Here is a 27,023-nt window from a genome sequence, read left to right as displayed (position 1 = left end):
GCTAAATACATGCGGAAGTAGAAGACCTGGAAGATCTGGGACTTGGAAAGAGCCAGGATCAGGATTCCACCAAACTTGGTTAATGTGATTCCACTGAACACCTGAAAAAAACACACACAGACCAATTAAAAGATTAATATCATTTCACACAAAGTGCAAATTCCTCGTTATAAAAGAATGCGGAAGTGATTCAGACTATGAAGGAACACATAAGGAATCATGTAGTAACTTAAAAGTGTTAAACAAACCAAAATACTCTGTGAAGAAGCTTTTAGGTGCTCTTATCTGGTGGAGCTTTTAACTCTTGCTCTTGTTCTTCCTTGTCTGGGGCAATCCTGATGAGTGCCAGTTCCTTCATTATTAGCTTTTGATGGTCTTTTTTTATGTGACTGCACTTGAGGTTACTTTTAAAGTTCTTAAAACTTTACTTTTCATATTGATTGACCTTCATTTTTTCTTAAAGTTATTTTTTTCTTTATTTAGTTGAGTAGTTCTTATTTCTCATAATCTGGATTCGAACATTACTCAAATATTCACTATTCACTGTATACCTGTAACTCTACCTCTTCACTACTTTACTTTAACTGATGCTCTCAAACACTTTATTAAGAGACAAGACATTCAAGTAATTAACTCTTGACGAGTTCAGCACAGCTCTACCTCATAAAGCTGACTGAGAAAATCCAGCAGACATGTGCAAAGATGATGGATAATTACTTTAATTACTTAATTAATTAAATAATTTGTTAGTTTGTTTAGGTCCCAAAATTATGGTACAACACATGGAACATGTAGAATACTTTATGGTGTTTAGTTTGGTAAATCGTTTATAATAGACATTTAATAAAAAATTGTACATTTTAATAACCCACTAATTGTATACAGCTCTGGAAAAAAAATAAAGAGAGCACTTCAGTTTCTGAATCAGTTTCTCTGATTTTGCTATTTATAGGTTTATGCTTGAGTAAAATGAACATTGTTGTTTTATTCTATAAACTACAGACAACATTTCTCCCAAATTCCAAATAAAAATATTGTTATTTAGAGCATTTATTTGCAGAAAATGAGAAATGGATGCAGAGCTTTCAGACCTCAAATAATGCAAAGAAAACAAGTTCGTATTCATAAAGTTTTAAGAGTTAAGAAATCAATATTTGGTGGAATAACTCTGGTTTTTAATCACAGTTTTTAATCATGCACCTTGGCATCATGTTCTCCTCCACCAGTCTTACACACTGCTTTTGGATAACTTTATGCTGCTTTACTCCTGGTGCAAAAGTTCAGGCAGTTCAGTTTGGTTTGATAGCTTGTGGTCATCCATCTTCCTCTTGATTATATTCCAGAGGTTTTCAATTTGATAAAATCAAAGAAAAGTGTTTTTCTAGAGCTGTATATACATACTTATATAAAACATATATATATAGTTTTATATAATGACTGCAGTGAGACACTTACCGAGCTGCCCATGTGTGCCAGAGCCTCCTGAGCCCTCTCCACCCGAGTGCCCTTAGTGCTGACGGAGAACGCCCTCACAATGTGACTGCAGAACTCCACCGATATACCACAGCTCTACAACACACACACACACAAAACAGGACATCTGTAACTGCACACCTTTAATACTTATGTATATAAAGTGTAATTATGGTCACAGTGGCTAATACTTAAATAAAACAGATCTGTGATTGGTTAAGCCAAATTAGGATAGGTCTATGTGCTATACAATACATTCATTAAGTTCTTAACCCAAAATCACGCTTACCAGATCTATTCTTACCAGGTTTAGTTCCTTTCAGAATGAGCCATTTAAAAGCTCTGTCACTTTAATGCAAATAAGCTGTTGCTGGCCACACCCCATGTTTGTGCTAAGTGTTTATATACCACAAGTTACTGCTAGCTTGTGCTAAACGGCAAAACAAAAAGAAGCTTGTTCATGCTTAACTGCAATAGTACTGAGTACAAAACTCAATAGGTATAGATCCCTCCCTCAGACAAAGTCTGCTGGGTAATCCTTGAAAATTTGTACTGTCTGAGGTTCTCTAACAAAATGACTAAAATTACATTTCTTCAACTGATCTAGTTGGTGGGGCTCTGGTGGGGGTTGACAGAGAGTTTTGCATAATATAACATGTCACCTTTTATAATTTTATTTCTCATTTTTTCCCCCCAATTTACACAGCCAATTGCCCAACCCACTTATTAGGACTCCCCTTATCATTAGTAATGGGTGAAGACTAGCACATGCCTCCTCCGATACATTTGAAATCAGACTCCGCCTCTTTTTGAACTGCGTTTGATGCGTTATTGCCCAGTAGTAGAGTAGCATCACAGAGCACTCAGAGGAAAGCACAGTGACTTGGTTCTGATACATCAGCTCACAGACGTAGCCTTATGCTGATCGATATCACCCTTTGCCCCATCTAATGTACCCATCCAGAGAGAGCAAGGCCTATTGTGCTCTCTCAGGGCTCCGGCAGCTGATGGCAAGCTGCATGAACAGGACTCGGAGCCCTAATATGTCCCCTTTAAATAAAAATACTGAAAGAAGGTATAACACTACTCACCATAACCAGGTTCACCAGAGATACAGCATTGAGGCTGATGCCCCACAGCCACATGACGCCAAACATGTTGATCAGGATCATGGCGATGGTGAGCGTGACCAGCATGGCAGACCACAGCTCGAAGCCCAGGAGCACCGTGCTGACTGTGAGGATGGCCACCAGAGACACGCCGAGGTTCAGCGCTGTATCGTGGACGATGGTCAGGTACTGCTCGTAGAAGACGTAGAACACGCTGCGAAAAAAGCAGAAAGTATGAAGTAAGTCTACTGAATATTTAGCAACCAACATTTTTGATGTTTTGCCAAATAAGTTTAATTTGCAGCCCGTATAATTTTGTTTCTAAACTGAAAGCAGAAGCATGTCTGAGTGGAATAGAATATGGATAAAACACTGTGTTTAATGGTACCAGTGTGCTGGAACCACCTTCCCTGCTAAAGCCTTATACAGCATATTCATTCTAAAAACTGGGGTCTCGGGTTGCTTTTCGCCGGAGTTCTTCTTCTTCTGGCCACGTCACCCGTCTTTACGCACTTATGTCACACGTACAGCCTCTAAAAGAGGATACGGCTCAGTTTTACTGAATGCGAGCAATGGAGACTTCAGAAGAGGAAACTCAGAGCTCAGTAGCTCATTCACTCATAGTAAAACCAAAGAAACAAAGGAGTGAAGTTTCTGACTGAGCTCTCTCTCTCTCGCTCTGACTGAACATAACCTGGAATCAGATTCATCCGCTCTAAAAGGAGACCCGCCCAGATCACACCCGCCCAGTTTAACATTTCAAATTATTCTTCCGCATGCTCGGTGCACTTGACCATTCTCACCAGAGAGGACCCAAAATACTCCTAAATCTCAAAACTTACATACATCAGCTTTAAAGGAACAAGAACGCATTAAAATGTATTTAGTCATATTGCAATGTTTTCTTTAAATTTTATGCAACTTTTAAACTGTTGCTGGTCATGCCCCATGTTTACACTGAGAGTTTACTTAATGTGAAAATGACATAAAATCAATACCAAGAAATACCAATGCAATGAACAAGCTAGTTAAAGCTTAACTGCTATAGAAGCACAAAACTTTTTTTTTATTTGAAAGTGCTTACAGGTACAGATTCCTCCCTCAGACGAAGTCTGCTGATTAAAATCCTGCTGTGTACTGACCAAGTTTCTCAACCAAAATGACCAAATTTGTCATTTCTTCAACTGATCTAATGAGTGGGGCTCTGTCTAGCGGGGGTTGATGGGTGAGGAGCGGAGCCAGGGTGGTTCTATGCAGGTGTCCTTGGTTTATTGTGATGTCACAATAAGGAGGCATCTAAATGCTCATACAAGAATATGATTTCTGACAGGAAACTCTTTCAGCTGATTCACAGAAAACATATTAGATTTTTTTGTTTTTTATAAGAATAAAGGTTTATAAGTTTTTAGAAGAACAAAAGCAAGCAAAAAAAAGTGAGTTTTGCATAATATGTGGCCTTAAAACAGCCAATCAATGGACTTGAGTCAAAATACACTGCGCACAAAAAAAAAGAAAAAGAACTAGAGTTGAGAACACGTGCTTGAAACCTATAAGGCCTCTATAAGCCCCACCCTAAACACAGAGAACCCAGCTAAAAACATACAGCAGTGTTGTGCTGAGTGAAGAAAATGCCTTTGCCTCGAGCGCCGTTTAAAAATGCACGCCACAACTTTCGCAATTTTTACAACTCTTGAGGGAAACAGAGTTCACCGAGGACGACCTCTAACCGCCTGAACTTTGAATTCCATTACAGCAGAGAAAACATGTTCTGAGAAATCATTCAAATCATCTCACAGAGTCTAAAAAGAGCACTAAAACCTTTATGACTAGAAAATAATCTACATAAAACCTCCCAGAGAACAACAAACACAGGCTGTAACTCAGGAAGAGGCATATTTGTTTCCAGCACACTTTATACATTTTCAGGACTGAGAATAAAAGACCAACCAGCATCCTATTAGTAGCGTCCGGTGAGCACTGATTAAGAACTAGAGGATGACAAACACTTTAAAAACTGTGCAGCAACAGATTCAGAGCTGACTTGACTGTATCTACTTTAGGGCTGCACGATATTGGAAAATAAAAAAATAAAAAAATAAAAAAATAAATAAATAAATAAATATATAAACCTGAGGAAAACAGCAAAACCACAACAATCGGCCCTTTAATCAGGCATTTAAATACATTTTTAAATGGTAAATAAGAAGAGCGTAGTTTTTCTGGGATTAAAAGTGTGAATTCAGCTGTAACTGGAAATATCTGTGCTAAAAAACTGTGCTGAACTGAGGTGCACAGCTTTCCACACGTGCTCATGTTTACAAGCACGTGCCCAACCATGTGGATGGAGGCCATGCGGTTACCCCTACAGTGCTTATTAGTGCTGAGCAGATGGCCAAAAATGCATATCACGGTATTTTTCAAGATTATGGCGGTTTCACGGTATATCATGGTATTTATATCATATATTTTTCTTTCTTTTTTTTTTTTTTGCATGACTGTGCTTTAATATAGGTTTGTGAGTTACTTACTGTACTGTTAGGAGTACATATAATATAAACACTAAGGCTTTAAATTAAGGCTTTGTTTAGTATTGGGTTTACTTTGTCCCACAATATACAATATGTTAAGAAATCAGACTTCATTTTTAGAAAAAATAGCTGAAGAATGTAAATAATAGACCTTAAAAATAGATAACATTTAAAAATAAATTTAACACGGCTCCCTTTACAAAATTAAATATTTTAATAAATAGTTCCATAAACACTATAAACACACCTAAAATACTCAATGTTTAAGTATTCAAAGAGATACTTCTCAAAAGTTCTATTGCACACGTAAGACAAGTTTAATATAAATTTACCATTTGTTATTATTGAAGCCATTAAAGGCATTACAGTATTTAAATCAGCTACAATTCTCTTGATTTTCCATTTAAAAAATACATTCAAATCATCCTTCAAGCTACAGTATTAATATATATAAAAGCTCTGTAGTTACTGCTTTATTTTACTGGGATAAAAACATTCATACAGTGAGAAACAGCAGCAGGAGCTCTTCTGAGTTCTCTGCAGGATGGAGCTAAACCAGCGTTTGACTCTTCTTTGACTGTGCTGTTCCGCACGGCGCCAAATGAACCAGTATACCGCCCAGCACTAGTGCATATTAATAGTTATTAATGAACATTACCTGTAAGGGAAGACGATGTCTGTCTTGTTGGTGGAGCCCATGGAGACTGAGATGTTGTGGGCCAGCTCGCGGGCCATCTTCATGGAGTCGATGCTGACTGAGGAGTTGGTCAGGATGGTGTGGTAGCTCATGAAGTAGGTGGCTCCTACATTGGTGTCGTTGTCCTTTAGAACCACAGCTGTGCTGTATGCAGCATGACCTCTGTGTAAGAGGACAAAATTATAATATTAATTAGGAAATTAGGTGCACCAGATTATAAGGCACATTAAGCAACACTAATAAGGATGCCTATATCGAAGTGAGCAAGGGTGCCGCCATGTTTCCCTTCTAATGGGGAAGCTGGGGAAAAGCGCCTGAATAAATATAACTGTAACTCTTATAAAAAAAAAAATCTTTTTAAGTCAAATAAGCGCTGAATGATAATCTAGGCAGATTTCTCTTCTGAAAACGGTTTATTTGGGTGAGAAAAACGCTTCTGTTTCTTTACAGTAAGCTTAGTAAGCTTAGTAAGCTTTTCAATATTTTGTATAAGGGTCAGTTTTTAGTGAAGATCTCCAGCACTAAGGCTAGGTGCAGCAGCATTAGCATTAGCATTAGTATTAGCTGCAGCACTAGCAAGGCATAAACCGAGACAGCTATCAGCTAGCGGTTCGTCTATAGCACGTAGCTTGTTTTAACACAGCAAACAAGCAGACTACAGTCTGATATACTCAGCTCTGAGCGGAGAAAGAGCTAGCGCTGAAAATTAGCGGCTAATGCTAATGCTGCTGCACCCAGCCTTAGTGCTGGTGAAATTTCAATGAAAACTCACCCTTATAAGATTGTACTTCAGCAGAGTGGCTTTATAAGTGGATTTTAAGGCGCATTGTCTATTTTTGGGAAAATTAAAGGATTTTAAGTGCACCTTATTGTCCATTTTTTTTAAATTAGGCTAAATAATACATTTTCTTTAGATTACAGCCTGTATATAAGGGTGGACTGGACAACAATGGTTGAAAAGACAAGCCATAAAGTCTTTTTCACCCTCCGGTGGCAGATTGATGTAACTGATTTAAGGGGTTAAAATATGTATAGCTTTAAGACCAAACTTATCTAAGAAATTAATGTTCTGTATGTACTCCTTCTTACCCCTTTCCACACTTGATGTTGGGATTATCAGACAGAAACATGGGAAGGAACTTCATGAAGTCGGTACCGTTGGGCCTCTGTTTACCACTAGGAGTCATAGCCCTGCAGTGCACACAGGAAGGATCCACCACTGCAAAAAAATAGAGAAGAAATTAAGTCTAAATTAACAAAAATATACTGGTTAACAGCAGCCAATACAACACTACTGTTAAACAATATAGGGAGAGCTTTAGGGACTAGTTCATGATAATTCTGTATAATGAGTAGAGCATCAGTGGTCACCAGATTTGTTAACGTTTTCTTATTACATTACATTACATTACATTACATTACATTACATTACATTTGGCAGACGCTTTTGTCCAAAGCGACTTACAATAGTCAAGTACAATGTAAAATAAGTTTAAAGGAAAAACATCTTTAGATAGGGATAAAAGGAGGTCAAAGGGGAATAATAGGATAGAGGAGTGAAGGAGAGGAAGAAGGAAATGAGGTTAGAAGTAGTTAGTGTGTTAGAGGTGTTAAGAGAGTAGGTGCTCTTTGAAGAGCTCTGTCTTCAGGAGTTTATTAAAGATAGTGAGAGATTCTCCTGATCTGGTAGTAGAAGGTAGTTAGTTAGAGGTGTTAAGAGAGTAGGTGCTCTTTGAAGAGCTCTGTCTTCAGGAGTTTATTAAAGATAGCGAGAGATTCTCCTGATCTGGTAGTGGAAGGTAGTTTGTTCCACCATTGGGGAACTCTGTATGAGAACAGTCTGGATTGCTTTGTGTGAGTGTTTGGCAAAGCGAGGCGACGTTCATTGGAGGAGCGCAGCGGCCGGGAGGTAGCGTAAGCCTTCAGGAGCGAGTGCAGGTAGGAAGGAGCCTGTTCTGACATCACCTTGTAGGCAATTGTAAGAGTTTTGAATTTGATGCGAGCATCAACTGGTAGCCAATGGAGCTCAATGAGCAGCGGGGTGACATGTGCCCGTTTTGGCTGGTTGAAGACCAGACGTGCTGCTGCGTTCTGGATCATTTGGAGTGGTTTTACTACACAGGACGGGAGGCCAGTTAGCAGGGCATTGCAGTAGTCGAGGCGTGAGATGACGACCGCTTGCACCAGGAGTGCTGGTTATTAATGGTATTAATTAATGGTATTAATGAGAAAAATGGGCCAAATAAATAAATAAATGAACTAATTAATTAATTAATTAATAAAAACCAGCAGCATGGGATTACTTCAGATATGCATCTCTTGGTCAGTGTTCTTTTAAGTCTAATTAGCCCAGTTTTAAATTGCACAAACTGAAGTAGATTTAGAAAGAAAGTCACTGTACTTACTTCAGGGAAATTATCGAAATTGTAGTTTTTAAGGATTTGTCAGTATAGCTGCAATTCTGATATTGAATAGCATGTTAAAGACTGTGATATAATATTTTTACCAATATATTGTACAGCCCCTAAATACCAACCAACTATGATATCTACTAAAACTGTGTTCATCTCTTACTGTCGCAACCCTAATGTAATTTATATTGAAGGCAAATAAGTAATATGTACAATTTGGAAAGTAAAATCTATAAACTGTAGGGGTGTGACGAGACACTAATATCACGAGACAAGACACGATATTGGGTTCACGAGAACGAGACGAGACGAGAGTTCTACTTTTTTTTTTTTTTTTTAGAAAATGTCAAAAATAAAAAATTGCTTGAAAACTAGAGTTTTATTTGACAAAATCATATAAAGCACAATTAACAGACTGGTTTCTCTCACACATTCATTTTATAGGAAATAGAAATAAAAATAAGATTAAAAAATAAAAATAAAACTTTTCTAGGTCTTATATAGTGCAAACAATAAGTGCAAACCACAACCAGTCATACTAAGACTATGGTTTGTGTTTTTTTCTCCTAAGTCTCTTGTAATTTAACTATTCATAACCATAACCAGTCATATTAAGACTATGCTTGAAGTGCAAACAGAGACAGAACATGTTTTTAATACAGTACAGAGCTAAGAGATTAGTACAGCTGCCTATGAAACAGTTACTTGTAGGATTTACTTACAGTATTTATATATGGTTTGTGTCTTGTTTGTCACTCTGTTACCGTTTATTGTTTCCACTGGAGCCAAAATGCAGCCAGACATACAACTTAAAAGTAGCAGAAGCATCTTCTATGCCAGGAGTATTTAATTAGAATTCAGTATGGTCTAGTTCTCGGTTTTCCGCCCGTTTTCTGGCTCCCTATCTCCTTATAAAGGCGTATAACTGACCTCTGTTCTATACAAATGCCCGAATTTTCCTCTTCTGCTGAGAGCTGCTCTCACTCCTCAGCCACCCTTCTGTATCGCTACTGTGTTGCCAGATCCCTCTTAAAAAGTCCATACTAAACTATTTTTTTTCTTCCCGTGAGACAGGTTTAAGCTTGACGAGAAATATCATCACGTTTTAATATCGCGAGATCTCGTACCACGAGATCTCGTCACACCCCTAATAAACTGTTCTGTTAAATTTAATCAAGGATTCAGAGAACCATGCTTGGGGGGTCCAGACTCTCACTACGCCCCCCAGAAGAGGGCGGTGACCTCTGAAAGTGTGTGAAGGGCGTGTTGACTCTGTGGTTAATGTTTTACCCGAGGCGTTGCAGAAGGCTCCAGTGTTATTGTAATATCGGCAGCAGGACGACTGCGGCTTCACCCAGTCGAAGTAGTCGTCCAACCAGGAGGAGGGCGTGGTGCTGATCTTTGAGCTGAAAACACAGAAACACGAATAAATACAAGAGAGAGCTTATCATCAGCACACGGGGTTAACAACTCCATTCCTATTCAAATTTAACCTTATCACCAGAAACCATCACTCAGACACATCACAGCTCTTTCCTGAGCTTAGTGTTACTACTAATACTACATTACTGACTTCTGTAAGAAACTCACAGTCTATATATTGCATGTGCTGCAATTAATGTAACTAAGTTTCTAGCAGAAGCTGATTTGCAGCCCAAATACTGTATAAACTAGTGATTCACAAACGTGTTACACCACATATCACCAATAAGTATACTAAAATTTCCTATTACTTCCTTCTTACAAGCCATTTCACAGGAACTTTAACAGAGTTTAGATCGGGCCCAAAAAAAATCCAGCCCGACCCGGCCCGGCCAGAGCCTGTGCACATTCTGCCCAAGCCCAAATTAAACCAGACATTTTTAAGTAAGTAGAGCGTTAAAACTGAGCTTTTAAAAGCATTTTTGGGCTGTTTTAATGAGCGGAATATGGTGTATAGAATGATGTTAATTAACATTGCAACACTGAAGAAGCATAGACCTATTATTTAATAAAAATGTTTATTAAGAACCGACCTCCCAGTCTACTCTAATATAACTAACAATGTCTAAGAATATAAAATACTTTCTGAACAAACACATTTTTTTGCAAAACACAAAAACAGCAATAAGGCTACGTGGGTTCGGGTCAGGTTCAGCAGATAATCTAAGCTCTAACAGGAACACATGTACCATACAGGTGCTTATTTACAGTAAGCTACATGTGTAACCCACACATATACATGTTGTCATATCTTTCGCCAATAGTTCTTCATCTTTTGTGTAGCGCTTCCTCAGAAAATTTAGACAATAGGGTGCCATGCAGTGAACTACAGTGTTTACTAGCTTATTTAGCTATTAACTGTAAGGTACAAACTGTAGTGAACTGCTGACTGCTGACTTTTTGTTGATCTTGTGGCGTTCCACAGGGTTTTACTCTACTTTTTTAGGTTTTAACTGTACTTTACATAAAACTATATCAGGGGTGTCCAAACTTCGGCCCGCGGGCCATTTGCGGCCCGTTTCCTTTTTAGAAATAGAATGAAAGTTGGCCCGCTGTTAAGCAGGTTTTTATAATGTGAGATTCAAAGTTTGAACGCTAGGTGTCAGAAACGGGCCAAAGAGTCTAAAAGCGGAGAGAGTGAAATTGTAGCGCAGAAAAACGGGCCAAAGAGTCTAAAAGCAGAGAGAGTCTAGTGCAGAAAAACGGGGCAAAGAGTCTAAAAGTGTTCAGTTGTAGCGCAGAAAAGCGGGCCAAAGAGTCTAAAAGCAGAGAGAGTCTAGTGCAGAAAAACGGGGCAAAGAGTCTAAAAGTGTTCAGTTGTAGCGCAGAAAAGCGGGCCAAAGAGTCTAAAAGCGGAGAGAGTGAAATTGTAGCGCAGAAAAACGGGCCAAAGAGTCTAAAAGCAGAGAGAGTCTAGTGCAGAAAAACGGGGCAAAGAGTCTAAAAGTGTTCAGTTGTAGCGCAGAAAAACGGGCCAAAGAGTCTAAAAGCAGAGAGAGTCTAGTGCAGAAAAACGGGGCAAAGAGTCTAAAAGCGGAGAGAGTGTTCAGTTGTAGCGCAGAAAAGCGGGCCAAAGAGTCTAAAAGCTGCCGTAATTAAGGAGTTTAATATTAAGAGACATCATGAAATTAAACATCAATTTGAAAAATCTTAGTTTACACAACACTGTCAAAGATAAAGATAGTAAGTCAAGGAAAATGGTGTGTGAATGAAATAATCAGGAAAATGTATTATTTAAAGTGGTATATTTCATTATTTGTTTTATTACAGAGTCTGTGGCCCGTGACTTCAAATATATTTCTCCCTCTGGCCCCCAACAAAAAAAAGTTTGGATACCCCGGTACTATATGGTTTGAAGTCTTATGGTCAGTTTATATTTCTGCGTCGACCCCGCGCCGTAGCTTATGCGTATCCAGCGAGAGTGCGCTACACAGTGAAACTCTGCGTCGCTCTGCAGTTTAAACTGCGAAGGCAGGAATGTGTGGGCGGGATCGCAAGGCCCGGTGGACCAATCACAGCTGTGGCAGTCTGCGTTGCAAGACACATAGTTACTTTTCCAGTGAGGTGCGCGTTGAGCTATGGCAAAGGTTAGGCGGAAATGAATAAACTATGGCGTAAATTTAACGCAGAAATATAAATTGGCCTTAAATCTGTCATTTTTTGTTTTCAGTATTTTTTTGTTTAGTTTGATGAAAGAAATCTAGTCTGTTTTGGGCTTCAACAAGTCCAGTAAAGTCCGGTTCAGACTCCGAGTTCAGGATAATTGGACATTCTAAATTGCCCTGATGTGGGTGTATACGTGTGTAAATGACTGTGTTTTCCGGTTGACAGTACGCCGTATGTGATTGGCTGGATTTGAGCGTCGTGTAAATGGTTGTAAATGAGTAAAACATGATGTTAAAGCATCCTTGGGTGTCTAAAACGGCATTATGAAAGTGTACCTTAGTGAATGTAATTTATTAATAGGGATATTTCCCCGATATTAAATAGCAGTCAGCAACAACCATGTGAATACCCCACTGGTTGCTGTAGAAAAGTAGTAGAAAAATGCAGAACCAGAAACAAATCTATTTGGCTGCCTTCCCAGCTGCCGTTTTTTATTGCACATTTTGAATGTGCTGAGATTAAAGGTGGATCTACTCCTTATCTTCACGTCTGTATATCTGTATGTATGTGAACTGAGGGTCGTCACTCACTAGTCGCTCATGAGGGAGGCGGTGTAGATCTGCTGGACAAGCGAGTCGTTATTGCAGCCCACTCCACCGCACACCTGGTTCTGACCGAACGAGGTGCGGTAATCGTGCCCATCCCGCACCACAAAGTACACGGGGGGTCCGGTGTGCAGGTACTCGCTTAGGTTCCCAAAATAATCCAAAACGTATGAATCCTGCAGGAGAAGCAGAGACCTTTATTATAATATTTATTGTTTTATTAATTCAAACTTTAATATAAAAGTGTTACCCATGTAAATGTATCTAAAAAAAAAAAAAAAAAACTAAACTAGACTACAATTTATATTATTTAGAAAATAAAAATAAATAAATAAATAAATAAATAAATAAAACCTATACATGATCAGTCAAAGACAGGTAGCGAAATTAAAATTCGTCTAGTATATTTTGATAAATACTTTCTATATCAAAAGTGGTGGATCAATTTAACTATTCAGTTTAAGCTGTACAAGGGGTTAGAATATTTAAATATATACAAACATTATCTGAAGTACATATTAAATTATTATAGCAAAATTATGAAAAAAAAAAATAATAATAAAAATAAATTAATTAAAAAAAAAAAAAAAAAAAAGGAAAAATTAACCCAAAATATTTTATTGTGATTGGGATATTACCAGAAATTCTAGAAGAGAGATTTGTATTGTAAGCTGTCTAAAATCATATTAATTACTGTATAATCTTGATGTCTACGAAAGTTACTGAATCGGAAGTCTAGCAATATTGATTTAACCTATTTCACCTATAAATAAAAAAAGAAAACGATAACAAATTAGTAGTTTATGATATAATACAAAAACAATTCTCTAGTATATAATAATTACATTAAAACATTCAGCATTTACATGTGTTGCTGAAACAAAAAGGATGATAATGTAAAATCTTACGTCAGGCATGGACAGCCTTTGATCCAGTCCAATTTCTACCTTGTCTATGACCGCTATGCTGAAGGAGACCATTCCCACGAACACAGCAACCTTAAAAAAACAAACATAAAAATGAAAACAGTAAAGGGTTAAACAACTAACATGACTTTAAAATACATTAGTTACCAGTCATACAAAAGTCTAGAAACAGAACTAAAGGGAATGTACAGTAATCAACTACCAGTGCATCACAGAAAAATCAGAATATCATTAAAAAGTTATTTTATTTCAGTAAATTCAGTTGAAAATGTGAAACTCATATTATATAGATGTATTAAACACAGAGTGATCTATTTTAAGTGTTTATTTCTTTTATTTTTGATGATTGTGGCTTATAGATAATGAAAACCCAAAAATCAGTGTCTCAGAAAATTAGATTATTATATATAAGATCCATTGGTACTTTTGGCAGGGTGGGCAGTGTGCCATGTCCTGCTGGAAAATGAAATCTGCATCTCCATAAAAGTTGTCAGTAGCAGAGGTTCAGCATGAAGTGCTGTAAGATTTTGACTTTAGTAACTTTACAACAAGAATACTGTTGATAAAACACAGTGGATCAACACAAGCAGATGACATGTCTCTCCAAACCATCACGGATTGGTGGAAACTTCACACTAGACCTCGAGCAACCATTTGATTTGTTGCCAATTGTGAAATGTACTCTTATTTTTACTATTTTAAAATTATTCAAGTGTAAATTCTTATATACAGCTCTGGAAGAAATAAAAAGACAACTTCAGTTTCTGAATCAGTTTCTCTGCTAGTGCTATTTATAGGTTTATGTTTGAGTAAAATTAACATTGTTGTTTTATTCTATAAACTACAGACAACATTTTTCCCAAATTCCAAATAAAAATATTCTCATTTAGAGCATTTATTTACAGAAAATGAGAAATGGCTGAAATAACAAAAAAAGATGCAGAGCTTTCAGACCTCAAATAATTCAAAGAAAACAAAACAAGTTCATATTCATGAAGTTTTAAGAGTTCAGAAATCAATATTTGGTGGAATAACCCTGGTTTTTAATCACAGTTTTCATGCATCTTGGCATCATGTTCTCCTCCACCAGTCTTACACACTGCTTTTGGATAACTTTATGCCCTTACTCCTGGTGCAAAAAATTCAAGCAGTTCAGCTTGGTTTGATTCCAGAGGTTTTCAATTTGACATTTAAACAATAAATTTCTTTCATTTTACCACTGACTACACTGCATTTCTGATGTACAGCACTCAGTAATAGTTTATAAAACACAGCAGATGTGACTTACCACCAGGGGGCGTACCCACTCATTCAGAATAAATGGAGCGTAGATTTTCTTGAAGAAGCGAAAGAGGATGCCTTCGGTTTTCTCCTGCTGTACCTCAGGCAGCTTCACGCAGCAGAGGATATCCAGCCGGTTCCTCTGCAGGGCAGGAGGAAGCAGAGTCAGGATACTGTGAGACTGGAGCAGTACGGGTAATCCCTAACAACATCATCATCTATAAACATCTCAAACAGCTGCAGCCGGGGCTTTCCTGACCCAGAGTATCTGATAGAATTAACCCACAACTCCCCAGAACTGAGATAATGAGGATTATCTTATTTCCACCTGTTTTAGCTGTTTAAAAGACTGCATTATTACATATATTCTGTATACAGTATAGAATCTCTCCACAGTAGTTAAAAGCATGCTACTATATAATATATATATATATATATATATATATATATATATATATATATATATATATATATATATGTATATAAATTAGGTAAAACTTTACAATAAGAGTACAGTAATTATAAGTACTAACTAGAGGTGTATCAGAGTACCAATACTCTGTTACTTAAGTAGATATGTTGGTTTTCTATAATTTACTGGAGTAATTATCATTTCTCAGACGACTTTTTACTTCCACTTCTTACATTTTCACTCAATTATCTGAACTTTCTACTCATTTCTACTCCTCATTTTAATAAAAATAGCCTCGTTACTCCTATTTCATTTCATCTTTCATTGTATCATTCAGTAAAACCTCTATCCAGATAAATCTCTCCATCCAGATAGAGTGAATCTGATTGTGATTGGATGAAGAGAAGGATAAACATATATCATTCCCACACCCGATTGGTTTATACAGTGATCCATCACACCTGCACATCACGCCCCCGTGCAGAGACTCGAGAGAACTCCAGACAAACTCCAGTCCAACTAAGCTTTAATAGCTTTAATATATTTACATTCTACTAAAATACATTCATTTACAATGAACATATATACAGGTGAAACTCTAGGGAACAGCCTAGTGCAAAATCCCAAATTATATTATCAACATTAACATTTTAATAGAACATAATTATAGTCATTATGGATTTTAGAAAAATGTGTTTTGGGGTTGGGGGGGTAACGGTGCATTATAGGACTATATGTGGTGCTGCCTAAGCTTTATTTTTTCCCTTTAATTACTTTTACTTTTATATTTTATTTTAAGTAGTTTTGAAACCAGTACTTAAACACTTTTACTTAAAGAGTAAAAAGCCTGAGTTGATAATTCTTCAACTTCTACAGAAGTATTTTAAACTCTAGTATCTACAATATACTAAAACCTACAGAGTAATGAACGTAGATACTTTGGTAGAGACCTAATTCATTAACTGACATTAGTTAGGATATTATTAATCATTGCAAAATTAATTTTTATTTACAACAATCTTAAGCGTTAAAATGTTTTAACGTTTATTAATGTTTTGTAGTGTCAATTATTATTAAGTTGAGGCATTACTTGACCATTTAACATGTTACGTTTACTGTCGGAAGTACTGTTATTTGTGACCCTTATTGTTAAATGTTACCAATATTTGTTTCGCAGGACCCCCAGCACATCACCAGGACCCTACATTAGACCCTCACCTCCTGCCTCTTGATGTCGAGACCCAGCAGAGAGACGAAGCAGCTGATCTGCAGGATGAAGTCGATGATTATGGCCAAACCGGCGAAGAAGGAGAACGTCTTCACTGCCGGCATGTGAGAGAGAGACCCTGCAGAGAGACGGGCAGAGAGTCAGATACAGAACCTAAACAGGACCATTCTGGAAGATTTACAGCTTTAGCAACTAAAGAAAACGCAATTCTTCCAGAAAACAGATTTTAAAAGATTAAAAGAAGTTTTTAGAGATGTCTTCAGAAGATGCTTCCATTTTTTTCACCACTGGATAAAATAAACAGCCTTCTATTTTTAAACGATAAAAGTGCGGTAACTTTTTTGCAAACTACTTCTTTTTTTTTTTTTACTCACCCAAATAAACTATGATTTTCATGAGAGAAATACAGCTCTGGAAAAAATTAAGAGACCACTATAGTTTCTGAATCAGTTTCTCTTTTTTTTCTATTTATATATGTTTAAGTAAAACTAACATTGCTTTTATTACTCCAAGTAAAATAAATTGTCATTTACAGCATTTATTTGCAGAAAATGAGAAATGGGCCTAGGACCCCCTGAGAAACTAATCAGATAAGTCCGGGTAGGACTTAAGGTGGGAGCGACGTGTTTTGAATTTCCTTAACGCTACTGGCAGAGAGAGAAAAAAAACTGTGCAACAGGCAAAACTGGCTGATAATAGGGGTACTCCTTTTCTTCAAACTTCTCTCTCACCTAAGAAAAAAGCCAGAGCTTCAGAGAACGAGGAGAGGAGCATGCTGGGAGCCACGTCTCCGAGGATACGGCCAATCTGCTGGTGCAGCTCCTCGTCCTGCATCCGCTCATCTCTCTGTATACAGAAAAAGAGGAATAAAAAACAGGTGATCGGCTTAAACCCACAGGTTCTTCTGTCAATTCAGCTGAGAAAATGTCAATCTGTTAACGCTCTGCTTCACATCCAGCAAACACTGTATAAAGCTTTAAAGCTCACCTTCCGTCGTTTTTTCTTTCATTTTAAAATGTCTAGTTGTGGTCTCTAGTATGAATGAATGACATGTGAGCCGTTTTTGTAAAAAAAAAGTGCTCAGGTGTCTCTGTATAGCTCTTTTTTAATGGACTGTTTTAGGGGTGTGTCCAAAATGACTGGATTCCAGCTTTGCTCATGAATATTCATACATGCAAACAGCATGCAAATATCTCTCCTCTGATTGGCTAGGAGCACTGCGACGCCCCTCCGCCGCTCTGCCGCTCACTGCCTCCCACCTCCTAACTGATGAGCGGTGATGTTGCGTCGCTTCAGCTCCGCCTCTGGGAGTTTCTCGAGCCAAGGTGGGCTGGTCTGTGAGTTTCTGCCTACGTAGGCAGAAAGATAATTCAAAATTCACCTGTTTTTCGGAGGGGGGGAGGGGGGATTTCTTTGCTTAGCTCCTGCAGACAACAAAGAGACCTACTGTATTCCACAAAAAACAAGAAAAATCGGATTTTCGCGGAAGGTGAGCTTTAAGGAACAGACTAATAAAGATCTGGTCTATTGCTGAGCTTTGTTTCAGCATGCAGATCTTTTAATAAGCCCCCAAAGACCCTATATACAGCATTTAAGCCCAAACTTCACTAGTACTGTCCTCTTAAAACATCATAATTCACTAATACAATTAAACTAATTAACATTAGACACAAAATAGAACAATGTGAGACATGCTAATCCAAATCATTCACAATTATTACAGCAGGGTTCTGTTCTCACCATTCTTCTTCTCTGCCTTTCTGATATTTTTCTTGGCCTGCCACTTCTGGGCTTAACAAGAACTGTCCCTGTGGTCTTCCATTTCCTCACTATGTTCCTCACAGTGGAAACTGACAGGTTAAATCTCTGAGACAACTTTTTGTATCCTTCCCCTGAACAACTATGTTGAACAATCTTTGTTTTTAGATCATTTGAGAGTTGTTTTGATGAGCCCATGATGCCACTCTTCAAAGGAGATTCAAATAGGAGAACAACTTGCAATTGGCCACCTTAAATACCTTTTCTCATGATTGGATACACCTGGCTATGAAGTTCAAAGCTCAATGAGGTTACCAAACCAATTTTGTGCTTCAGTAAGTCAGTAAAAAGTAGTTAGGAGTATTCAAATCAATAAAATGATAAGGGTGCCCATACTTTTGCTCCGGTCAAATTTTGGTTTAATGCATATTGCACATTTTCTGTTAGTACAATAAACCATATTTCAATCCTGAAATATTACTGTGTCCATCAGTTATTAGATATATCAAAATGAAATGGCTGCTGCAAACACCCAAATATTTAGAACTAAAATGATTAAGATTAGAAGGGGTGCCACAACTTTTTCATATGACTGTAGGTCTAAAATGAATCAGATAAATGTTGACACAATTTTTTCAATAATAAAATGTGTGTCAGATCCTGAGATCGCTATTGGGCAGGGCTAAATTACTGAATTAACTCTGAGCTGATGTATTTGTTAGCTCAACATAGATTTGTAGACCAAACTCTACAAACACTTTTCCAAAACTATCTGGGTATTTTTATTTTTCTAAAACTTACCCAGGCCTAGAAATTGCTATTTTTAAATTCTATAACTTTTTCTTCAGGTTTTTCATGACCGTACAAACCCTGTGTAGCTGGAGCTGCTGCAGCTTTCTTAGCCAGCTGGCTAACTCCTGAAGTCTCTCACAGAAACCTCTGCAGGTGCAGATTAAAACAGATTACATTGATTAAAATGATCTTAACTGTAAATGTAGCCTCATATACTCATAGTAAATGGATGTAATAAACACACAATGTGATCTATTTTAAGTGTTTATTTCTTTTATTGTTGATGATTTTGGCTTACAGCTAATAAAACTCAAAAAATCAAGTCCTGCTGGAAAATGAAATCCACATCCCCATAAAAGTTGTCAGCAGCAGAGGGAAGCATGAAGTGCTGTAATTTGATGATTTTGTGGGAAAACAAAACTGCACTGACTTTAGACTTGATAATAAAACACAGTGGATCAACACCAGCAGATGACATGTCTCTCCAAACCATCACTGATCATCAGTAAATTTTACATTTCATTTGTAAATGAAGGGAGAAATCAGAGTCTGGAGGAAGAGTGGAGAGACACACAGTCCAAACTGCTCTAGTGGTCTAGTGTGAAGTTTCCACCAATCAGTGATGGTTTGGATAGACACGTTTGTCATCTGCTGGTGTTGATCCACTGTGTTTTATTATCAAGTCTAAAGTCAGTGCAGTGTCTATTAGAAGATTTTACAGTTTAAAAAAAGTTGAATGTGATTTTTCGCTTCAACAAATACCTAGACGAAAACAGCGCAGACTTTCACACTGACGCTTTAGGCTAATTCAGGCAGAAGGAGAAGTGAAACTTCTTCCACAAACATCCTTCATAAACCCACACAAATATGCAAACCTAAACAAAACAGGTGTACAGACTAAAGCAACAGCAACACAACCTTCAACCTCCACCTCTATAATAAAAACACTGAGATCGCAAAGGTCCTATATAAGAACTGCTTCCTTATACTTCTAGTAAAACATTAATAAAATGTATAATATACAGCTCAGGGGAAAAAAATAAGAGAGCACTTAAAAATTATGATTTTTTTTTTTTTTTATTTTACCAAATTGAAAACCTCTGGAATATAATCAAGAGGTTTTCGGATGGATGATCACAAACCATCAAACCACCAAACTGAACTGCTTGAAGTTTTGCACCAGGAGTAAAGCAGCATAAAGTTATCCAAAAGCAGTGTGTAAGACTGGTGGAGGAGAACATGATGCCAAGATGCATGAAAAAAACTGTGATTAAAAACCACCAGGGTTATTCCACCAAATATTGATTTCTGAACTCTTAAAACTTTATGAATAAGAACGTGTTTTCTTTGCATTATTTGAGGTCTGAAAGCTCTGCATCTTTTTTTTTTGTTATTTCAGCAATTTCTTATATTCCGCAAATAAATGCCCTAAATGACTAAAATATTTTTGGGGGATTTGGGAGAAATGTCGTCCGTAGTTTATAGAATGAAACAACAATGTACATTTTACTCAAACATAAACCTATAAATATCAAAATCAGATAAACTGATTCAGAAACTGAAGTGCTCTCTTAATTTTTTCCAGAGCTGTATATAGGTCAGGCCACTAACCTGGAAAGTCTGCACGATGATGAAGATGTTGTCCACCCCCACAGCGAGAACCAGGAAGGGGATGACCTCGATGACGATGAGGGTGAGGGGAACACCAGCGTAGCTGAAGATCCCCAAAGAGCTGATCACCGAGCTCAGAACGATCAGGATCCCTGCTATCCCCAGAGAAATCTTAGAGTCCACCTGGAAACCACATGAACGTAAAATAATACATGTTATTAAACACAGCTAAGACAATTTTAAAGGAATAATCAAATATTTAGCACCCAAAATTATTCAGCAAAAAAGGGCAAAAATAACTTTCATGTCTGGCCAAATAAGTAAAAAAAAAAAAAAAAAAACTTTATTTATTGATTTATTTTAAGTCATATAGCACTGTTCTCCAGCAAACAGTAGGCAAAAGGGCATGTTTAAGTTCATTTCTACGCTCTACTCTTGCAAATGAAATTAAATAAAGCATTCAGTATTACTTATTATACTCTGTATTATCTTCCCACAAGGCTAGAAAAGCAACTTTAAATTGTTTGCCAAAGAGCTGACAACTAATCTACTCTTATCTGTATACATCTCTCATGACTTGAGCTGCACTGCTGAGGTAAATCTACGATTAGAATAGTAGTACCAAGGTAAATGTGTGACTGAAGTAGCAATGCTGGAGTAAATAAATGCATTGTGCTCTGTTGGTTTGTCTGTTGGAATGTTAAAAACATTAAATCACCTTATTTTTTACAAGTTGTGATGCTCATTGCTATCTTACACCCATCTAACAGTCTATTTTAAGACTTTAAATGCAGCTTTGGAAAAATAAAAATAAGAGACCACTTCAGTTTCTGAATCAGTTTCTCTGATTTTGCTATTTATAGGTTTATGTTGGTATGTGAGTACAATGAACATTGTTGTTTTATTCTATAAACTACTCACAACATTTCTCCCAAATTCCAAATAAAAATATTTTAGTCATTTAGAGCATTTATTTACAGAAAATGAGAAATGGCTGAAATAACAAAAAAGATGCAGAGCTTTCAGACCTCAAATAATGCAAAGAAAACAAGTTCATATTCATAAAGTTTTAAGAATTCAGAAAAATCAATATTTGGTGGAATAACCCTGGTTTTCAATCAGAGTTTTCATGCATCTTGCATAAAAAGCATGTTCTCCTCCTCCAGTCTTACACACTGCTTTTGGATAACTTTATGCTGCTTTACTCCTGGTGCAAAAATTCAAGCAGTTCAGTTTGGTGGTTTGATGGCTTGTGATCATCCATCTTCCTCTTGATTATATTCCAGAGGTTTTTAATTTTCAATGTGGTCTCTTATTTTTTTTTCCCAGAGCTGTAGGTGTATTTATGTATGGCTCGATCAGACGGAAGTTATAGAGAGTGTTGTTACTGCTGACAGGTTGGAAACGTATGAAAAAACAAGAAATGCAGCCTTTGAAAGAATTTCGTGAATGAAAGGCGTATCTCACCAGCAGGGTCTGGAAGCTGTGGATGTGGCCCAGGGCCAGGGAGACGTAGATGAACATGATGACATAGCTGACTAAAATGGTGCTGATGTCGCTGTTGCTTTCGCGGTCGATCTCATCCTCGATGCTGCGCTCCGAGCTGAAGGCGATGGTGAGGTTTGGGTTGCTGTAGTTCTTCATAAAGCTGATGAACCTGAGAACAGAGGAGGAGGAGGAAGAAGAGGAAGAGGAGGAGGAGGAGAAGAAGGAGGTACAGGTTAGATTAGGGCTGTGTAGTAGCATATCACAGTTCGATATAAAATACTGTCAGAATATTGCACAGCTTTAACTAAAAGGTGACGAAGCTTTTATTAATCCCAAAATTAGTTCTCTTAAAGGAGAACTCCAGTGTAAAATTGACTTTTGTTGTAGTAAAACATGATAAAGAGTACTAATCTTTGTTGAATAGCCCACCTTCGTTCTCCCGCAGCTTTCTGATATCCAGTAATTTCTTACAATTTGTCCAAACATGCTTTAGAATGGGTTTTAATGGGGCATATTTTGCCCCTGCAGATAAATAGCTTTTTACACACAGCTATTCAGGCTCAAAGTTGCTCCACACCTCATTGGTAGATTCTGGAGAGCCCTGACATTTAAAATGAGGCATTAATAATCTTAAAAGTGCACAAGAAGCTTATTAAAAACCACCGTTTACAACCTATAGCGTAACCTATTCTCTGGGTGCCATCATTTGGTTATGCTACGGGTTGTAAACAGTGTTTCTTTTTTTAAATAAGCTTCATCGTTTTAAAAGTCAGGGCTCTCCAGATTGATAATAGTAAAAGGCAAATTATGCCTCATATCATCCAATTTAAAGCATGTTTGGACTGTAACAAAAATTACTTGATCTTGGAAAGCTGTGAGAGAACTGAGATGGGCTATTCAACAAAGTTTAGTACTTTTGATGAAGAAAAAATGGTAAAAAGTCAATTTTACACCACAGTTCTCTTTTAAATTGATATTTAGGAACTCAGTTAGTTATGCAAGCCTAAATTCTGTATTAAATATTTGACAAAGAGTTTCCTGTTTCCAGTCAGACTGATAAAAAAAAAACTGAATTCATAATTTAAAGTACTTACTCTTTCTCCCAGGCGAGAGCTTTCCCCCGTTTTTCTGTGTTGTTAAGGTAGTTGGCAACAGGCAAGGTGAGCACGAGAGCAGTGGCGTTGTTATAGTCTGTGCCTAAAATAAGAAAAGAGTATTTTTAATACAGAGAATAGTTAACAACAGTTTTCAACATTCAAAAAATGTGATCAATAAACCATACAGACCTTCATAACCTCCAAGCACCAGCCAGGGGAAAACAGGGCCGCCAAAAGTACCCATGCAGGGGTCGTGGAAAGTACTCATGTCATCAAGGGCTACTGGGTTACTAGAGTAAACAGAGACAAATAAAGAGAAAGAAAGAAAGAAGTGAGACAATGCTTAATACAAAAAAAAGAGAAGAAATAATGAACATAAGCAACAATAGAAAAGATATAGCTGCAAGTCGTAAGTAGCAATTACAGGGGCACAAGTACAAGTACCAAGCAAAGCAACAACAAAGATTTGCAGATGAAAATCAACTGAGAACACTTTTATACCAGAACCTAAAGGGATGATGTGTAAAAAGTTCAGAGCAGAATAAAAAACGTATCTTTGGATATTTGTGGGAGGAGCTTAGTCATTCTAGTGACTTCTAGTGTACCTCACCTGCCAGCACCTGGTCAAGCTATGGCCCTCACCTGACGAGACCGGGCCCTCCCCTGACGAGAACGGGCCCTCACCTGACGAGACCGGGCCCTCCCCTGACGAGAACGGGCCCTCCCCTGACGAGAACGGGCCCTCACCACATAGTATCATACCTGACAAGACCTGGCCCTCACCTGACAAGACCTGGCCCGCACCTGACAAGACCTGGCCCTCATCACATAGTATCATAACTGACGAGACCTGGCCCTCACCTGACGAGACCCGGCCCTCACCTGACGAGACCCGGCCCTCACCTGACGAGACCCGGCCCTCACCTGACGAGACCCGGCCCTCACCTGACGCGACCCGGCCCTCACCTGACGCGACCCGGCCCTCACCTGACGCGACCCGGCCCTCACCTGACCAGACCTAGTCATCACCTGACCAGACCTGGCATTTACCACATAGTATCATACCTGACAGCACCTGGCCATCACCTGACCAGACCTGGCATTTACCACATAGTATCATACCTGACAGCACCTGGCCCTCACCTGACGAGACCTGGCCCTCACCTGACGAGAACAGGCCCTCACCTGACGAGAACGGGCCCTCACCTGACGAGAACGGGCCCTCACCACATAGTATCATACCTGACAAGACCTGGCCCTCACCTGACAAGACCTGGCCCGCACCTGACAAGACCTGGCCCTCATCACATAGTATCATAACTGACGAGACCTGGCCCTCACCTGACGAGACCTGGCCCTCACCTGACGAGACCTGGCCCTCACCTGACGAGACCTGGCCCTCACCTGACGAGACCCGGCCCTCACCTGACGAGACCCGGCCCTCACCTGACGAGACCCGGCCCTCACCTGACGAGACCCGGCCCTCACCTGACGCGACCTGGCTCTTACCTGACACTTCCTGACACTCACCTGACCAGACCTAGTCATCACCTGACCAGACCTGGCATTTACCACATAGTATCATACCTGACAGCACCTGGCCATCACCTGACCAGACCTGGCATTTACCACATAGTATCATACCTGACAGCACCTGGCCCTCACCTGACGAGACCTGGCCCTCACCTGACGAGACCTGGCCCTCACCTGACGAGACCTGGCCCTCACCTGACGAGACCTGGCCCTCACCTGACACTTCCTGACACTCACCTGAGAAGACCTGGCACTCACCTGACCCTTACCTGGCCCTTAACACATAGTATCATACCTGACAACACCTGGCCCTCACCTGACAAAACATGGCCAAGACCTGGCCAAGACCTGGCCCTCACCTGACGAGACATGGCCCTCACCTGACGAGACATGGTCCTCACCTGACACTCACATGACACTTCCTGACACTCACATGACACTTCCTGACACTCACCTGACAAGACCTGGCACTCACCTGACAAGACCTGGCACTCACCTGACAAGACCTGGCACTCACCTGGCCCTTAACACATAGTATCATACCTGACAATACCAGGACATGGACCTCACCTGACCAGACCTGGCATTTACCACATAGTATCATACCTGGAAAGACCTGGCCCTCATCTGGCTGACAACCTATCCGGTGAGCACCACATAACATCCGGTGCACAAAATGTAGCATCTTTTGTCCCTTCGGGGGCTCCGTACAAAAACAGTGCATAGGCACGTATTCATAAAACAGTTTATAGCATGAATCTATCTACTACTCAGAGATCTGGTTTACACTGTGCACTAATGAGGAACAGAGAAGGGAAAACACCTGCAACCACAACAATCCCTATTGTGGAGTTCACCACAACTATTGTGTCGATGACATCACTACCATCTCTAACAGAGAACTATTCCCAACAAATAACAATAAATAAGTGAATAAATGATGAAAACTCACCTCGCGCAGTACATAAAGTGGGTGTGGTAATCAAAGTATATTAAGAACGGATCAGAATTTGTGTGGTTCAGGACGTCAGGGTCGTTCTGGAAGTAATTGAGCATGCTCAGAATGGTGCAGTTGTTGTTGTAGGGAGCCAGGGGAGATATGCAGATGTCCTGCAGGGTCACGTTCTCGCCGTTATAATCCGCCACCAGGTTCTCTATATCAGTCTGGAGATCCAGAATCTGCAGGAGAAGAGGAAGAAGGAAGACCAGGGGTTTATTTTTTATGTTTTTATATAGAACAGGCATTACCTGAAAGTTAAAAATAATGAACAAAGTCATCAGATCACACAATCCTGCGGTACTTCCCCAGTATCACATCTCCTTTCAGTCGAAAAACAAGACTTTTTGGTTAAAATTTAGGTACGACAGCTGCTCTTTACAGTGTGTAAACATATAATAATAATAATAAACAGAAGAAATACATAATACATATATTATATATAAATACATAAATATCCACCGGATTTTTCGCATTTTAAGGATTTTTCACACTTAAAATTCTTTAATTTTCCCCAAAATCATCAGTGTGCCTTTTAATCTGATGTGTCTTATGTATGAATTTTACCAGTCAGGTATAAAGGAGCCACTCAACTGAAGTACAGAGTTACACAGGAGTTTCAGTGAAGTTTTTCCAGCACCAAGGCTGGAGTAGCATTAGCATTAGCCGCTAACTGCTCAGCCTGTAAGCTGCTGCTAACTCTGGCTTGCACTGCTGGAGCAGCATCAACATTAACTGCTAACCACGCTAAGCGCTAGCTCTTTCTCTGTTCAGATGTCAGTATTATTGGCCTGTAGCCTGCTGTTAGCCATAGCTAGCACTGCTGGAGCAGCATTAGCATTAGCCAATAACTGCTATTTCCCTGCTCAGAGGTGAGTACTATCAGACTGTAGTCTGCTGTTAACCCCGGCTAGCACTGCTGGAGCAGCATTAGCATCACATGCTTACCGTTCTAGGCACTAGCTCTTTAGCAGTTCAGTGATCAGTATTATCAGCCTGTTGCCTGCTGTTAACCCTAGCTAGAACTGCTTGAGCAGCATTAGCATTAGCCAATAACTGCTATTTCCCTGCTCAGAGGTGAGTACAATCAGGCTGTAGTCTGCTGTTAACCCTGGCTAGCACTGCTGGAGCAGCATTAACATCACATGCTTACCGTTCTAGGCACTAGCTCTTTAGCAGTTCAGTGATCAGTATTATCAGCCTGTTGCCTGCTGTTAACCCTAGCTAGAACTGCTTGAGCAGCATTAGCATTAGCCAATAACTGCTATTTCCCTGCTCAGAGGTGAGTACAATCAGACTGTAGTCTGCTGTTAACCCTGGCTAGCACTGCTGGAGCAGCATTAACATCACAGACTAACCATGCTAGGCGCTAGCTTTTTCACCATTTAAAGGTCAGTATTATCGGCCTGTAGCCGGCTGCTAACCCTGGCTAGCACTGCTGGAGCAGCATCAACATTAACCGCTAACCGCGCTAGGCACTAGCTCTTTA

The 27,023-nt window shown here is 38.9% G+C and overlaps 1 protein-coding gene across 1 annotated transcript in view; it reads right to left on the bottom strand.

Moving 5' to 3' along the window:
• Window positions 1-27,023, bottom strand: part of npc1 (Niemann-Pick disease, type C1) — a 52,896-nt gene that overhangs the window by 3,233 nt on the left and 22,640 nt on the right. The window contains exons 9-24 of the mRNA XM_022678692.2: window positions 25,490-25,716; window positions 23,194-23,294; window positions 23,002-23,104; window positions 21,887-22,076; window positions 20,420-20,602; window positions 16,990-17,104; window positions 16,249-16,376; window positions 14,626-14,760; window positions 13,320-13,409; window positions 12,397-12,587; window positions 9,509-9,624; window positions 6,897-7,026; window positions 5,769-5,969; window positions 2,565-2,796; window positions 1,456-1,569; window positions 1-101 (exon numbers count right to left, since the gene is read on the bottom strand). The exon at window positions 1-101 is cut by the window's left edge and continues 62 nt beyond it. Coding sequence (XP_022534413.2) covers window positions 1-101; window positions 1,456-1,569; window positions 2,565-2,796; window positions 5,769-5,969; window positions 6,897-7,026; window positions 9,509-9,624; window positions 12,397-12,587; window positions 13,320-13,409; window positions 14,626-14,760; window positions 16,249-16,376; window positions 16,990-17,104; window positions 20,420-20,602; window positions 21,887-22,076; window positions 23,002-23,104; window positions 23,194-23,294; window positions 25,490-25,716 — 2,357 coding nt within the window. The remainder of the gene's footprint in view (window positions 102-1,455; window positions 1,570-2,564; window positions 2,797-5,768; window positions 5,970-6,896; window positions 7,027-9,508; window positions 9,625-12,396; window positions 12,588-13,319; window positions 13,410-14,625; window positions 14,761-16,248; window positions 16,377-16,989; window positions 17,105-20,419; window positions 20,603-21,886; window positions 22,077-23,001; window positions 23,105-23,193; window positions 23,295-25,489; window positions 25,717-27,023) is intronic.

Source organism: Astyanax mexicanus, chromosome 4 (assembly GCF_023375975.1).
Source record: "Astyanax mexicanus isolate ESR-SI-001 chromosome 4, AstMex3_surface, whole genome shotgun sequence".
Lineage (NCBI taxonomy): Eukaryota > Metazoa > Chordata > Actinopteri > Characiformes > Acestrorhamphidae > Astyanax > Astyanax mexicanus.
Note: the sequence above shows the minus strand (reverse complement) of the source record. Positions and strands in the feature narration are given on the sequence as shown.